The following is a 14,609-nucleotide window of genomic DNA, read 5'->3' on the forward strand; positions in this document are numbered from 1 at the left end:
TTGTTTTATTTGTTGTTAGATGAATTATAGTTGGTATCAGTAAGTTGATATTACATATTTGCTTCTATTTACACATGAATAATATTATTGGAAACAAAAGAACTACAATATTGTCAAGGAATTTTGTTTGCTAATTAAATAATATTCACACGTGAGTTATAAATGTTATATGCATTTAAACTCGGTCGGATTTATTTTCGACTTATCTGTTAGTGCTATCTACTTGATAATTTCGGCATAGAGGTTTTTCATTTCTGTTTTAAATCGGATGTCTTTATAAACTATTATCTATTTCTATTAATTATCTATATACAGTACACTTCTTATGCTGACTCACTCATCGAAGAGTCCACTTAACCAGGTGTCTTACTTATCGCCCAGCTGATCTGCGATCCAGTCAAGATGCTCCTCCTTGAAGCGAGGATCTGCCATGGTCAGAGCCGTCGACTTGGAGCTGTAGTAATAGAAAACCGACACTGCGGGAAAGAGGAAGATATTAGGATAAGTGTGGAATGAATATTTCCGGAACTCACTGATGCGCTGTGCCACTGATAGGGCAATCAGACCCAGTGGCCAATGATGACCGTCCTCTTCTGGCGGCTGACGGTATTGGTAGATGATCCAAAAGTGCTGGGAGGCGGACAGAAGGAAGTAGATGGTAATGCTGGCCATGAAGAGCTTGCAATTCCGCAGGATTATGTGCGAGGCGCCGACCTGGTACACACACGTCGAGTGCAGGGCGAGGGTGAACAGCAGGTACTCCGCGATAATCAGGGCATCCTGAGTGCTGTGGTAACGTGCTGTGTTCAGAAAGGATATCTTCTCCATTCCCTAAGATACTCACACAAAGAGAATTATGGCTGTCTGCAATCGGTTTCTGGCCAGCGAAGGACCAAAGGCGTTGCAAAAGAGGTCCACTCCCAAAAGGGCGAACTGGAACAGGAGCACCCAGGAGTAGCGTCGCAGTGTTAGCTTCATGGCGGTGTCCAAATGTCAAGCGCTTGTTTTCGGTCAATTTGTTGCGTGCTGACTGTGCGGGGGTTTGTTGTGTCCTTCGTCCTGGTGACGTCAAAGCTACCACTGCGGTCATGCGCTGTGGATTTGTACTATCCCCTTATCGATAGACAGATTTCCATGGAGAACTGGTGAAACTTTGAAAACGTGTGGAAGGCATTGGCGGGAACAGAAATGGGTACGTATTTTTAAAGACCAGGTTACAAATTGGAGTCAGAAAACTATATATTATTCTGGGTTGCTTTTATTATCAGACATATCGAGCATATTCAAAAGGGTACTGCTGCCGTTTTCCCGATCGGAAGGTGTCCATTCTGCCAGCCTGTCGCCGGAATCTCCTGTAGTACTGCTGGTTCATCTCGGAGTAGAAGTTTGTGGGCAGTAGGTGAGACCAACTGTGGTCGCCTTCACCATTGTGGCGGTCCAGAAACTGGAACATCGATGCGGAAGTGACTTCGGCAGCCCCTGTGCGCCAGAATGGCCAGGTTGGATTTAAGGTCACCAGAGCCAAGACCAGAAACCAGAACGTCATCGTCTTAGCCATTTGTGAAGAGAGCTGTTTGGCCAAAACCCGGCACCCAATACCCTCCTCCAAAGTCGACTGCCGGTTGCAGGTGGTCAGCAGATTTCGAGCCGGGGTGCTTCCATTTGCATTTTTTTCGGAACGCTGTCGTTCTACTCCGTCAGTGCGATCAGCGTTTTCCGAGTGGGCTATAAAGTGGATTGGCTGGGAGGCTACAATCAACAGTCAGCCTTCGTTCGTCACTTCAGCAGCAAGTAGAGACAGCTCAAGAACCATCCGCAATGGCATTCAACTTTGGTCACCTCCTCATCGCCGGCCTCGTGGCCTTGTCCGCCGTGTCCTCGGAGACCATCCAGCTGCAGCCCACTCAGGGCATCCTCATCCCCGCCCCGCTGGCCGAGAACATCCGTGTGTCGCGTGCCGCCTACGGAGGATACGGCGCTGCCCCAGCCGCCCCATCGTACTCCGCCCCAGCCGCTCCCGCTGCCCAGGCCTACTCTGCTCCCGCTGCCCCAGCCTACTCCGCACCCGCTGCTCCCGCCTACTCCGCACCCGCTGCTCCTGCCTACTCTGCTCCCGCTGCCCCAGCTTACTCTGCCCCAGCCGCACCAGCTTACTCCGCACCCGCCTCCATTCCGTCGCCGCCGTGCCCCAAGAACTACCTGTTCAGCTGCCAGCCCTCCCTGCAGCCCGTGCCCTGCTCCGCCCCAGCTCAGTCCTACGGATCCGCCGGTGCCTACTCCCAGTACGTGCCCCAGTACGCCGTGCCCTTCGTCCGCGAACTTTAAGGATCGAAACGAATCTGACTTGACATCTGAACCTAAGAATAAAGTAATGCTTTCATAAAAAACATTTAAGATATTTTATTGAAGGGGTATCAAGGGTTTTATTGCTTTTCTACAAGCTATTAAAAAAGTTTCAGCTCTCTGAAATAAATATAATTATTACCGATATGATGCAACAAATTTAAGGTTTTGTGTTTTACTAGTACACCTTTTTTTAAAAAGAACAAATTCGTATATGCAAAACGAGTAATGGGCTGTAAGCAATTTTGAAATTCTAGAACACTTTAGATATATCTTGTTATTTATCGTCTTAGCAATGATTAAAGCGGCACAAAAAGTTGCTCCCAATTTTGGTCTAAAACTAATCCTGTTTATATATTTAATAGTGCCAAACAGAAGTCTTAAATAAATAATAAATATTAAAAAGATTAAAATATTGTTTAAAATTTTCACTTTATTAAAAATCAGCTAGTTCATCAATATGAGCTGTACCCACATGGAACCGGCTTGATAACCGCTTCGCAGGAGAACACATAGTTCTTTGGGCAAGCTGGAGAAGGAACTTCACTGAGTGTGGTTTGTTGTTGGTATGTTCCCTGAACCGGTACCTGGGCCTCATCCTGGTCGTAGCTGCGAGCGAAGCCAAATTTGCCACGTCCAAAACCAGGACCTCCGAAGCCGGGACCTCCGAAACCGGGACCTCCAAAGCCGGGACGTCCAAAGCCAGGGCCTCCGAAGCCCGGACCTCCGAAGCCAGGACCTCCAAAACCAGGTCCTCCAAAACCAGGTCCACCAAACCCGGGACCACCAAAGTTGTTCTCCACGATTACCTCCTGTACGATTTGCTGTTGCCTCCTCCTACGGTTCAGATACGCATCCGAGGGCTCGACAGCTGATGATCTCGATGGCAGGCTCCTTAAGCACCCTGTACTTCCTCCACAGGTCGAGGCTTCCAAACCAGCCTGCTGACCCAGAGAACTCGCTCCGGCCAAAAGGGCAAAGAATCCGAGATACTTCCACATGCTGACTTGATATGGTGGCGTTGCAAGCTGAGAAAGCCGAGATGCGGCGTTGTTCAAGTGGCTTTTATAACCTCATGCCACCAGAAGTGCACAACGAAGCGGAAACGGAGATGGCCAAGGTAACACCCAACAAGTGGGTCACTTGGTCGCACATTCCAGAGGGCGAGTGGGATCAGAATTGGGGCGAAGTTGGAAGTTCGAGAAAATGGGCCATTGGCTAGAAGGGGTTAATCCGCTGGGAGGGCCCAAGTCACTACTTGGCTGGGCTCGGAAACCCTACGAGCACCTGAAACCCGAAGGTCAGCACATTGTAGCCACTGCTGCTTTCCGGCTTGTAGGCTGACCGACCAGTCAAGCGATTGATGATGGGATCCGATATCGCATTACCCAATCGCTTGCACTTTTCACTTTTCAATTTTCCGCTTTGTCGCTGATTCGGATGTGTCGCAAGCATTTCTTCTAGCTAAAATATACATTTATGTACAATTTAATAACTATTTTGTTTGGTACCAGCATTTCCTGCAGTTCAGTGACCCACAACGAGCTGCTTGGCACAAAGGTTAAAAACTGAAAGTTTGCTTAGTTACAATCACCTGTATCTGGCGGATGTAGATTTAATCGGATTGGGAAAAGCTGGAGGCAGTAGCCGAAACTACATTTCCTTTTTCAGGAATTTAATAGCTAACGATTTTAAAATGGTTTTATGGTGGTTATAAAATGGTTATAAAATAAATTATTTTAGTACAAGTTATATAAGTTAACTTGGAGAATAAAAACATTGGGTTTACTTCAATGATAAACGTTGATTAGGTTACTAAAATAAATTTTGTCGTCAATTATCTAGTAAGATGATAAAAAGACAGTGCAGCAAATATACTTAAATGCTTCATTTTGGGAATGTTTAAAGAAAATGTTATACTTGGGACTTTTAATATATATAAAGTTATATCAGAATATATATCTTTTATCAAACAACAGCCTGGTAGAATAATAATATGATTTTGTTATTACCAACATTATCTTGGAATGATAATCTAGGCTTGGTCTTCTTCTATTGGTTGCTAGAAACTACAATAGTTATACCCTTAGTAAGAACAATTCATGATTTAGCTTTTTTTTAGTGATTTAATTGCAGTACATATTTTTGGGTATATTTTTTGTCAAATCCATCAAAGCTTATGTTTCTCGGCAGTCGGTTCGTGGTCCTTGGGCGATGATCGCAGTCGCAGTCGGAGCAGGTGCTTAGTACTGGTAGCCATAGGTCTGGGGCACGTAGGCGCTGTACAGCTGCTGCTGGTGCTGGGGCACGCCGTAGTTGGGGGCGACGTAGGTGGCCACCGGGGAGGAGTAGGCGCCGGCGGATCCGTAGCTGGGAGCTGGAGCGCTGCATGGCACGGGGGCAAGGTTGGGCTGGCAGCTGAACAGGTAGTTCTTGGGGCAGGGAGGAGCTGGGATGCTGGAGCCGCCATAGCCGCCGGAGCTGCCGCCGTAGGCAGACTTACGGAGACGGGTCAGGTCACCGAATCCCTGTCCGGTCACTCCCTCCAGCTCTCCGTCCTGGGTGGTCACCGAGGAGCCAGTGGAGCCGGTGGCCGAAGCCACGTTGGTGGGCGAAGCCAGAGCGGCGGCGGCGAAGGCGACCAGAGCGATGCACACGAAGGATTTCATCTTGGTTGTTGGTGGTTGAAGATTGAGCTGGAGGCGGATGGGAGCTGGTTGGGCTGCTGGTAGTTACCAAAGGTGACTGATGCCAATACCATTCAATTGGCCATCTTTTATAGCTGTCCAATCTGCCTAGTTAGCACTACGTTCAGAACATAATGGCTAGGTCTACTCTTCGTTTTTGCCTTGATTACTTTTCTGCTCCATCAGCCCAATGGACAATTGTATACCGCTGACTTTAGTAGCTTCACATCGACAGCTTTTTGGGGTCATCAGCGGGCAGAGGAACGTTTAGGTTGGCGATTTGTGGTTGATATCTAGTGCGTTGCACTTTAAAAGTGGTGGGAGTGATAAAAGAGCACGACCCCCTTTCGAAGAAAAAATGTTAACAAATTAAATTTCAGACTTGTAACTTCTGTAATTAATGATATGACCCGGGGCACAAGATACTATTTGTTCAATAGAACCAACAAATCTTCTTAATATATTCTTTATATAATAAATGTTTCTTATATTTTAACTATTTTATAATGCATGTCAAAGACAACATTTCAATAACTAAATAAAACTATGTTATATATATGACACTGAAAATTTTTTGGTACTCTAAGTTTAATATTCATTGCTGACATTATGATATGTAAAGAATAGTTTTGTCCAAACTAAACAAAGTAGATATTTAAGCTGTTCAAGAATCACATCTAGACTTATTTCCTTTAAATGCATTGATTTCAAATGATAGGGATAAAAAACCAATAAAAAAGATTTTTTAGATTTATAATCGCAAGTCGGATCCAGCTAGTTCGCTTTTATAAACAAAATCCTTAGCTGACTCATAAATATTTATTAATAATATCCTGATAAAAAAATTACCATTTGACTGCAATCCAAATGATACCACCATAAAATCTGCAAACACAAAGTATTGGATAATAATTCCAAGAACTCGAGTTTCCGCCATAAACTCATATTGCTGGGCCCTAAAATGATTACAATAGTACGTAGTACGTACATCATATGTGAGTGCTGTGCAACAAACTTGTGGCAGAGCGAGCGCTAATTAATTAGCAGTATTTCTCGCTCACTCAACGGCTATTAAAAATTATGTAAGGCGGCACGCGATGAACGCCGGCGCAGGAGGAATGCGTGCCACATGCAAAGTGAGGAAGTAACCGCATCGGATGGCTACGACCAGTGATGACCACATGGGCGTGGACTGACTCACTGGACCTCGAGATGGGCGCATGTAGCCGGCACTTTCACTTGGTCATGGTCATGGCCACGATGGCTTGGCATTGCGGATGGGATGGCTCCAATCACTGGGTGATTATCACATTTCAGGCCGCCGGGTTCCCGCATAGGAGAGGAAGTCTGGGCGCATTGTTTGCAATTTGCCATGGCATTTGAATCCGAAATCGAAAACTGAGCGGCCGAAGCGACCAACTGACTGATTTCAGCCTTTTGCCAGCACAAATTGTTGCCGACGTCATCACGGAATCTTTGCGGTCCGCGGAAGGGGTATTTACAGTCCATAGGGGCAAGTGGAAGGGGCACGCGGGCGAACTGGGAAGACCCACCATATTGTCCAACACATGGTGATAAGTCCGATGGAAAGCAAAGGGATCGCAACTGTATAAACAGGCGCCCGTCGAAACCCAAGAAGATGTGTATCTTGCAGATATTTTGAAAACCAATTGTTTTCAATCTTTGTGTTTATAAAGGCAAACAAAAGCAATCTCATAGATACTGTGTATAAAACTGACGCGTTTTTATTATTTGAAAAACATGTTTTTAAATTCTTTTTCGGTGTAAGATATAGCTTAATATTACGAAAATGTTAAATTTTTATATTTGCTTTCCTAGTACTTTAAGATATTCACCAAATATTTGTGATAGCCTTTTTTGAAACTTTTGAAATATCGAAATCAATGTTATATAGATATTTCTTATATTATAGACGACATACAAAAGAGTTAGTTAAATTTTAGTTAAACTCTATAAGAATTATGCGAACTTTGATAAATATGTCACTGTGTTATAGGCAGAGTATGCAAATTTCGACGTAACGAAGTTAACTTTCTTTTAAGACCGAATTTTAGTGCACATAAATGACCCAATATTTTAGCGCGCTTGCATTCTTGCTAAAAAAATATATGCGTCAATTTGGGCTACACTGAACAATAAGTATTAGTTCGTTTATGTTGTTATCATTTATCAACATTGAATTTCTCCAAAAAGTATGCATCGCATTGGTAAAGAAAATAGTTTAAAATATTTGTATGAACATGGGCAAGTCGGGTGATAAATATTTATTGGTTTTATATTTTATTTTAAAAACATATAACTATCATTTATCATTTAAATTAAACTCTAAAGACTATAACACTACATTTTGACGTTAAAGTGCAAATGAAACATACAAACATAAGCATAACATACAATATTTAGATATTATTGTTAGTTTATTTCCAAAAATCCTATCATTAAGAAATATTCTTCTAATTTTTTAGCCTAATGGTAGGTTATATTCATGCATAAAAAACAAGCCAACAGATATAGAATTGAATACAATGAAGAATTGCTGTACAAGCAGAGGAAAAATATCGCTGATGCTAATAAAATAATAAAAAATTCATTTGTGTTGCAAACTTAAAATCAATATATATTTTACCCTGATGTTCAGCTACATCATTTTACTTACCTCAGATCTTTTTATGCTTATTACTTGGTAAGCTGTATTTATCTAGAACTATATTACCAAACTGTATCAGTTTATAGGTTTTTAAATTTTAAACAATCTTCCACCCAATGCAACAGTACAAAGTCAGAAATTATTAGAAGACTTTTATTTACAGATTGGTCAAGCATCATGGCGTTTAGAGAACTACAAAATATTCTGGGAGGCAAGGGCCAGGCGGTAGTTGTATTCCTCGAACAGTTCCGGAGCCACTCGATATGGCTGATCTATGAGCGAAAGGCGGATGGGCGTTTGGCACGAGGGCGTGGCATAGTTGGGAGCAGGAGGAGCCGCCGGTTGGTAGCAATTCTGCGATGGCGCCTCGTAAACGGGGGCAGGTGGTGGCGGTGGTGGTGGGGCTGTTGGAGTGACATATTTCTGATCATCATACTCCACCTGGGAGGTGGACGACTTCGATGCCAGTGGAGTGGAGAGATAGATGATGGGCTGGTAAACGATCTGTGCCGGTGGTGCACCAACGTAGCTTGGCTGTGCGGGCTGGCTGTACCCCTGGGTGTAGCTGGATGCTGGTGGCTCATAGGCGGGAGCTGGTGGAGCGGGAGCACTGTAATCAGTTGTAGGTGCTTCGTAGGCAGGAGCAGCTGGTGCCGGAGCTTCATAGGCAGGAGCAGCTGGTGCCGGAGCTTCGTAGGCAGGAGCTGGTGGAGCAGGAGCTTCGTAAGCAGGAGCTGGTGGTGCCGGAGCTTCGTAGGCAGGAGCTGCCGGTGCTACATAGCCTGCATCGCCATCGCCGGGTCCATTGTACTCGGTATCGGGTTTGATGTACCCACCGTTGGGCAGGACTCCGTAACCATCACCGCCGTAGGAAGGACTCTGTGGCGCCGGTGCCACATAGTTGTTCTGACCACATCCACCGCCACACTGTCCACACGGACTGGCTGTGGGAAATAGTTCGGGAAGTTTCTTGAAGAGTTTCATCTGCTTGAAGGGATCCAGATCCTGCAGCTGCAGGCCGTTGCAGTTGTTGGGCACAGCGGGCGCGGGTAGCAGTGGAGCTGTCGGATACAGCAGGTTGTTATTGTTGTTGTTGCAGCAGTTGTTGTTGTTGCGGGGAAAGAGATCATCCCACCACTTGAGCAGAGAGCGGTTCGTGCGCTTCAAAGCCTCATTGGGGGTCACCACAGGACCTGCATCCGCCATCAGGTAGTAGAGTGGCTCCCCCGGTACCGCAATCCGATTGGACCGCGGCAAATCCTCGGCTGAAGTGGCCAGGACCACGCCCAGCGCCAGCAGGGTCAGAGTCCACGATCTGTTTCTGGAGTGCATCATCATGTGGTAATTGCGTTGGCAGCATTAACCTCGCGGTTCGAACTCTCAATTGCAACTACCAGAACCAGTGGCTCCCAATCGCAGCGGACTGCTGGAGTTGCACACCACAACGGATTAATGCCAGGTCAGCAGGTGTGGACACCTTTTGATGGGGTATAATAGTTGGCAAAATAAACATTAAAGATTGGATAGTGTTGCATTTTTTATAGCACCTTATAATATATTTTAAAATGTTGAATTAAAATTAGTTACAAGTAAACAGGTAACCAAATGTTCACACTAGAACTGATCGCCTTTTCTTAGTATCTTATCTGTAAATCTTAAAATTATCTGAACAAAAGAAAGGGTATTTAAAATTAATTATAAAGATTGTCTGTTATGAGGAAATTAAGACTAAACTTTTAGCTCAGCAAGTCCCATGTCTAACCCAATTTTTATTTTAGCCCCAATAGAGGTGGTGTTACCAATTCATCGAAGATTCCCAATAAGAGTCCCAATAACCCCACTGGCAGGCCGATGACTCCACACTACTTGTATTTTCTTTATTGTTGTCTTGCTTTCCTTATTGTTTATTCAAATTGTTCCCTTACGTGCTCGAAATTATTAAACAGTAGCGAAACACCAGTCGAGGTTCCTGTTTGCTCCGTGGAGCGTGACTGCCTTGGCTTTAATCCGCATCAGGCTGGCCAATCGAAAGCAAAATGCACTTGGCTGAACGGAAGTTGGTCGGAAAAAACAAAGATACAAAGATACGTTCAGAAACACATAATAAATACATAAATATATATTGGTTGCCGTAAAATATACTTCCGAAAGTAATCGTGGGCTTACTCATCGTTTGGTTATACTTAATACTGGTAATACTTAAGATACAACCAATAATAAATTCAAGTATATATATATTTGAAAAGTATTTATAGATGCTGACGCATTTGTGTTCGAAAACATTAATTACAGCTCTAGCTAAAAATAGTAGCACAAAAAGATATTTATTTGAATTTACATCTCTACAATTCTAATATTAGGTGAAATACTTGTTGGAAACTTCCCAAAGATACATGTTGGAAACAACTAACATATAAGATGAAACGATTCATTTTTTCATTTTGTATTTCAACTTTTGATTTATATTTTGATAAAGAGTCGCAACTACACCTGCCTAGTACTAAAGTACTATTCTTTTGACAATATAAATAAAACTTTATTCAATTTGAGGGATCCATTAACATATCTTCGAGCTACAACTGCTGCAGGTATCTATGCTTTTGGGGACTACGTCCGCTGGAGCGCTGACGGTGTCGCTTCCGTTTCTCCGTTGGCTTGAGCAGTTCCGTCGCCTTGCTCACAATGGCCGGAACTCCGGATGTGTCAGCGGAATCATCTGGCTCGGAGGCTGGTAGCGGTGTGGTCATCGCCGTATCATCTTCCTTGTCAAAATCTTCAGCAGAGTCCTCAGCCTCATCACTGTCGTGGTCATCACCCACAATGGTATCTGGCTGTTCTGAGCTGGGTGGCGCCGGAGTGCTACTCGAGAAGTTCAGCTTGCCCGATCTTTCCGATTGAACTTCTGTGGTAGGAGCAGCTTCTGTTGTTGAGGTGGAGGCAGCGTCCTGGTTGAATTTGAAGACGCGCTGGAAAAAGTTACCATTTTGCGTTGGAGCAGCGGGAGCTGGTGCTCCCAGAACTCTGTTGAAAGGATTGAAAGGATTGAGGGCTCCGAAGGGTCCGAATGGGTTCATTCCCATTCCAAGCTGCATGCCCATGCCAAAGGGGCCACCCACCTGGTGCTCCATGTCGTATCCCTGTCCTCCCATCTGGGGAGACATGCCAAAAGGGCTTCCCAGCTGTGCTCCCAGCCCAAATCCACCTCCAAAGGAACCTGCTGGAGCCAATGCTGGTGGTGCTCTGGGAAGCCCAAAGTAGGGAGTTGGTGCTCGTTGTGCGTAGCAGGGCATGCTTATAATGACCGGTTGGAAGCTCGGACAGGTGGTACTGTAGCTCACCCCGTTGTCCACTGGACATTGAATTGGTGGTGCTGTGGGAGGACATCCATTACAATATGTGTTGGCAGAGGGAGTTACATCTGCTTGGGAATAGGTTGGAGGTGGTGGCGGCAGAGTGGGTGGGGCAGGAGCCTCTGGGTATTGATTGTTGTAGGGGCTGTAGCCAGGAGACATTTGTCCCAACATGGGCTCATCCTGGTTGCTCACCGGTGCCTCCTGTGTGGGATGTCTTTCGTCTCCCAGGCTGCTGTAGAATGCCTTCATAACCGGATCGTTTTCGGGATCCTGCGTCTGCGACAACGGCACCCACATCAACTGATCTTCTGGTCGCGGTTGACTCACTGGCCTACGGTATTGCTGTTGGAGCTCCTCTCGCCTAAAACCCACATCCGGCACTGCCAGCACCTCCTCGTCGATAGTGAATCGATGTCTACCATTTCCGGCTACTGGGTTCTCGTTGGGGCGACTTGACGACCTCGCAAATGCTGCAGGATCATACGAAGCGGCCGTGGACGCTGGGCTTGGGCCAGCTGGAACTCCTGGTGGAGCTGCTGGCGGGCTGCCCACAATTGGGTGATGAAATTCTTGCATGCCAGCTGACTCCGCTGCAGGTGCAGTTGGAGGGGCTGCCATAGGGCCTCCGTAGAATCCGTACTGGGCGTGGGGCTGATGCTGCTGAGGATTAGGCTGCTGGTGGGGCTTCTCCTGGTATGACGTCGGACCCGCTGGCTGGACTTGGAGAATGCGAGTGGGATCTTCTGTGACGGGCTGCTGGGGATATGACCCGCCCTCAAAGGCGGGAAACACGGGAAAGTTGTGACCGTAATCATGATGTTCAGCGGGTTGAGGATTAAACGGAGGCATATGCTCCATGGAGGGTTGATTCTCGATTGCGGGTTCTGTGGATTTCGCTCCCTGGCACATGTAGAATGGCTCCCCCTGGCCACCTTGGCTTCTGACCTCCACACAACTTTGCTGGCTACTGTCGCCACCGAAGTTGGCTCCCCGGCACATATAATACGGCTCATCCTGCGGACTACTTGGCCTAATCTCCACGCAGATGGTAGTCATGGTGCGTTTGCTGCGATTCAGTAGATCCCTCGAAGCTGGACTGGCCTCATGTCCGGATGCAGTTGCTCCTGGTAACACCGTTAGCCCAATGGCCAGGCATGCCCAAAGGAAGATCAGCTTCAAGGCCTGTGGTTGGATATCCATGTTCTTCTTCCGCTCACTAACTTCCGTTTGCCGATGGGCAGCGCTTTTATAGTCTTTAACTCTGCTGCTGAGGATGGAGATCCATTAAAAGGTGCCTTCCAACTTCCACAACTTACCCAACTGATTTCCTCGAAGCGGTCTTTTGTAATTTTTCTCGTTTGTCTGAATTATGTTTTTCCTCTATTAACCGCGTTGTTCTGGTATATTGCACTGGTAATCGGAGTTTTATTCACTTGAAAATCGTATCACTGAATAAAAACCAATGCAGACACCAATTTTGAACGGACCTGGCCAAAAGGGGTTCGAATCGTAACCAAAATACACTTCCATGTGCGAAGTTGAAGTGAATTCAAACCGAAGTAGCCGATGTTAGTAACAATAAATAGATTATTTGTATTAATGCTATATTCTATGAAAATTGTATATACATTATGAAGATACTTAGGAGGGAGCAAGCTTTATAACATACTTTCTTTGTAATATGTTCATCTTGAATTCGTTACTAATCAAAAGAGTTCCTATAATAATAGAGCATTTGGATTCATACTTAAACATATTCAATTGCTTCGATTTCAGCTGATTCCTGCAAATTTCGACCAGCGTTTTCTTTTGGCATGGTGGACAGTTCAACAAACTCCTCAGGTTTCTTTCGATTTTGGATTGATCAGCACTTTCGTAAAGTGTGCGAAACATATGACACACAAGTGTTTGCTGGTTGGGTTGCCCGACATTAGCCAAATCGGTCAGTCGGTCAGCGAGTGTTAGATTGTCGGGAGTGAGGGGCACTTCATAGTAACTGACCTGACCCACTTGTAAGACAACGCGGGAGTGGCCTCCAGTACCCCGGGATGACTAATGAACCCTTATGAATGTGGGGTGTGTATTCCGTGGTCTTTAAACTAAGTCACTTCTGTTTCACCATCCGACTGGGTACTTCAATCAAAGGACCATACTTGAGTTTTAAGTACTCGTATCCTGGGATAGCATTCCTTGTATGTATATAGATGGATATTATATATACTAAAGAGAAACTAGTCCAATCGCAGACACCACCTGTTGGTATGTCGTCTATTTATAGTAACACTTAAATTGTAGCTACCTAAACACATTTCAAACAATTCTAAACAAACAATTCCAAACATACAATTCCACTTACCACTTACCGACCAAATTACGAGTTTACAATGGACAAAGCTGAACGCGACTACTGGCATCTTCGATCCTTGGAAATCGAAGAGGAGCCGCGATTTCCGCCAACAAACGTCGCTGATCCACTAACCGCACGCAATCTGTTCCAGCTCTACGTCAACACCTTCATTGGAGCCAATCTGGCCGAGTCGTGTGTCTTCCCATTGGACGTGGCCAAGACCCGGATGCAGGTAGATGGCGAGCAGGCCAAGAAGACGGGTAAAGCGATGCCAACTTTCCGGGCAACTCTTACCAACATGATCCGAGTGGAGGGATTCAAGTCGCTCTACGCCGGCTTCTCGGCAATGGTGACCCGAAACTTTATCTTCAACTCGTTACGTGTTGTTCTCTACGACGTTTTCCGGCGCCCTTTTCTCTACCAGAACGAGCGGAACGAGGAAGTGCTCAAGATCTACATGGCGCTGGGATGCAGCTTCACCGCAGGCTGCATTGCCCAGGCACTGGCCAATCCCTTTGACATCGTCAAGGTGCGAATGCAGACGGAAGGACGCCGCCGCCAGCTGGGCTATGATGTGCGGGTGAACAGCATGGTGCAGGCCTTCGTGGACATCTACCGCCGTGGCGGACTGCCCAGTATGTGGAAGGGTGTAGGGCCCAGCTGCATGCGTGCCTGCCTGATGACGACCGGCGATGTGGGCAGCTACGATATCAGTAAGCGCACCTTCAAGCGCCTGCTGGACTTGGAGGAAGGCCTGCCACTGCGTTTCGTGTCTTCCATGTGCGCCGGACTAACGGCATCCGTGCTCAGCACGCCGGCGGACGTGATCAAGTCGCGGATGATGAACCAGCCGGTGGACGAGAGCGGCAAGAATCTGTACTACAAGAACTCCCTCGACTGCGTTAGGAAGCTGGTCAGGGAGGAGGGTGTCCTCACGTTATATAAGGGCCTAATGCCCACTTGGTTTCGGCTGGGACCGTTCTCAGTGCTCTTTTGGCTGTCCGTCGAGCAGCTGCGTCAGTGGGAAGGCCAGAGTGGATTTTAGGAGCAAACTATCAATCTTACTATCGTATTTTGTATGTCTTTTAACACGCAATAAAAGGTGCAAGTCAAACCATCTATTATACATATTATAAATATAACTTTAATCCCAATCCTATTCGTTAATATGAAATGATTTTGTTGTCTTTAATTTTGCTTTATTTTATTTT

The 14,609-nt window shown here is 45.8% G+C and overlaps 8 protein-coding genes across 13 annotated transcripts; 2 read left to right on the forward strand and 6 right to left on the reverse strand.

The window, feature by feature from the left end:
• Positions 1-64: 64 nt before the first annotated feature.
• On the reverse strand, positions 65-1,219 carry CG13999 (uncharacterized protein). The gene is made up of 3 exons (NM_135128.3): positions 845-1,219; positions 534-787; positions 65-476 (listed from the first exon to the last, which is right to left on the reverse strand). Exons 1-3 carry the CDS (start codon positions 976-978, stop codon positions 367-369), a joined length of 498 nt encoding a protein of 165 aa, NP_608972.1. The 5' UTR covers positions 979-1,219; the 3' UTR covers positions 65-366.
• Positions 1,220-1,241: 22 nt separating this feature from the next.
• On the reverse strand, positions 1,242-1,572 carry CG13998 (uncharacterized protein). Its single transcript, NM_144294.2, has one exon. It carries the CDS (start codon positions 1,556-1,558, stop codon positions 1,265-1,267), a length of 294 nt encoding a protein of 97 aa, NP_652551.1. The 5' UTR covers positions 1,559-1,572; the 3' UTR covers positions 1,242-1,264.
• Positions 1,573-1,756: 184 nt separating this feature from the next.
• Positions 1,757-2,392, forward strand: Vm26Ab (Vitelline membrane 26Ab). Of its 2 annotated transcripts, none has more exons than NM_001298719.1 (1): positions 1,757-2,392. In NM_001298719.1, exon 1 carries the CDS (start codon positions 1,819-1,821, stop codon positions 2,323-2,325), a length of 507 nt encoding a protein of 168 aa, NP_001285648.1. In that variant the 5' UTR covers positions 1,757-1,818; the 3' UTR covers positions 2,326-2,392. The 2 variants fall into 2 exon arrangements, with proteins under 2 accessions (NP_001285648.1, NP_476784.1); NM_057436.2 differs by having other exon boundaries at positions 1,757-2,381.
• Positions 2,393-2,757: 365 nt separating this feature from the next.
• On the reverse strand, positions 2,758-3,384 carry Vm26Ac (Vitelline membrane 26Aac). The gene has a single exon (NM_135129.2). The coding sequence runs from the start codon at positions 3,342-3,344 to the stop codon at positions 2,799-2,801; it is 546 nt and encodes a 181-aa protein (NP_608973.1). The 5' UTR covers positions 3,345-3,384; the 3' UTR covers positions 2,758-2,798.
• Positions 3,385-4,348: 964 nt separating this feature from the next.
• On the reverse strand, positions 4,349-5,093 carry Vm26Aa (Vitelline membrane 26Aa). 2 transcript variants are annotated; one of them, NM_001273186.1, is made up of 1 exon: positions 4,349-5,093. In NM_001273186.1, the coding sequence occupies exon 1, from the start codon at positions 5,010-5,012 to the stop codon at positions 4,587-4,589; it is 426 nt and encodes a 141-aa protein (NP_001260115.1). In that variant the 5' UTR covers positions 5,013-5,093; the 3' UTR covers positions 4,349-4,586. The 2 variants fall into 2 exon arrangements, with proteins under 2 accessions (NP_001260115.1, NP_476783.1); NM_057435.3 differs by having other exon boundaries at positions 4,453-5,093.
• A 2,746-nt stretch (positions 5,094-7,839) lies between these two features.
• psd (palisade) lies at positions 7,840-9,704 on the reverse strand. 2 transcript variants are annotated; one of them, NM_135130.3, is made up of 2 exons: positions 9,498-9,704; positions 7,840-9,175 (listed from the first exon to the last, which is right to left on the reverse strand). In NM_135130.3, exon 2 carries the CDS (start codon positions 9,034-9,036, stop codon positions 7,891-7,893), a length of 1,146 nt encoding a protein of 381 aa, NP_608974.2. In that variant the 5' UTR covers positions 9,037-9,175; positions 9,498-9,704; the 3' UTR covers positions 7,840-7,890. The 2 variants fall into 2 exon arrangements, with proteins under 2 accessions (NP_608974.2, NP_001260116.1); NM_001273187.1 differs by lacking the exon at positions 9,498-9,704 and having other exon boundaries at positions 7,840-9,075.
• Positions 9,705-10,143: 439 nt separating this feature from the next.
• On the reverse strand, positions 10,144-12,505 carry CG13992 (uncharacterized protein). Of its 3 annotated transcripts, none has more exons than NM_001258974.1 (2): positions 12,373-12,505; positions 10,144-12,315 (listed from the first exon to the last, which is right to left on the reverse strand). In NM_001258974.1, exon 2 carries the CDS (start codon positions 12,249-12,251, stop codon positions 10,272-10,274), a length of 1,980 nt encoding a protein of 659 aa, NP_001245903.1. In that variant the 5' UTR covers positions 12,252-12,315; positions 12,373-12,505; the 3' UTR covers positions 10,144-10,271. The 3 variants fall into 3 exon arrangements, with proteins under 3 accessions (NP_001245903.1, NP_001188703.1, NP_608975.1); NM_001201774.2 differs by having other exon boundaries at positions 12,368-12,505; NM_135131.3 differs by having other exon boundaries at positions 10,144-12,318; positions 12,368-12,505.
• Positions 12,506-13,318: 813 nt separating this feature from the next.
• Ucp4C (Uncoupling protein 4C) lies at positions 13,319-14,514 on the forward strand. Its single transcript, NM_135132.3, has one exon. It carries the CDS (start codon positions 13,436-13,438, stop codon positions 14,441-14,443), a length of 1,008 nt encoding a protein of 335 aa, NP_608976.1. The 5' UTR covers positions 13,319-13,435; the 3' UTR covers positions 14,444-14,514.
• The last annotated feature ends 95 nt before the right edge of the window (positions 14,515-14,609 follow it).

Source organism: Drosophila melanogaster, chromosome 2L, assembly GCF_000001215.4.
Source record: "Drosophila melanogaster chromosome 2L".
Classification (NCBI taxonomy): domain Eukaryota; kingdom Metazoa; phylum Arthropoda; class Insecta; order Diptera; family Drosophilidae; genus Drosophila; species Drosophila melanogaster.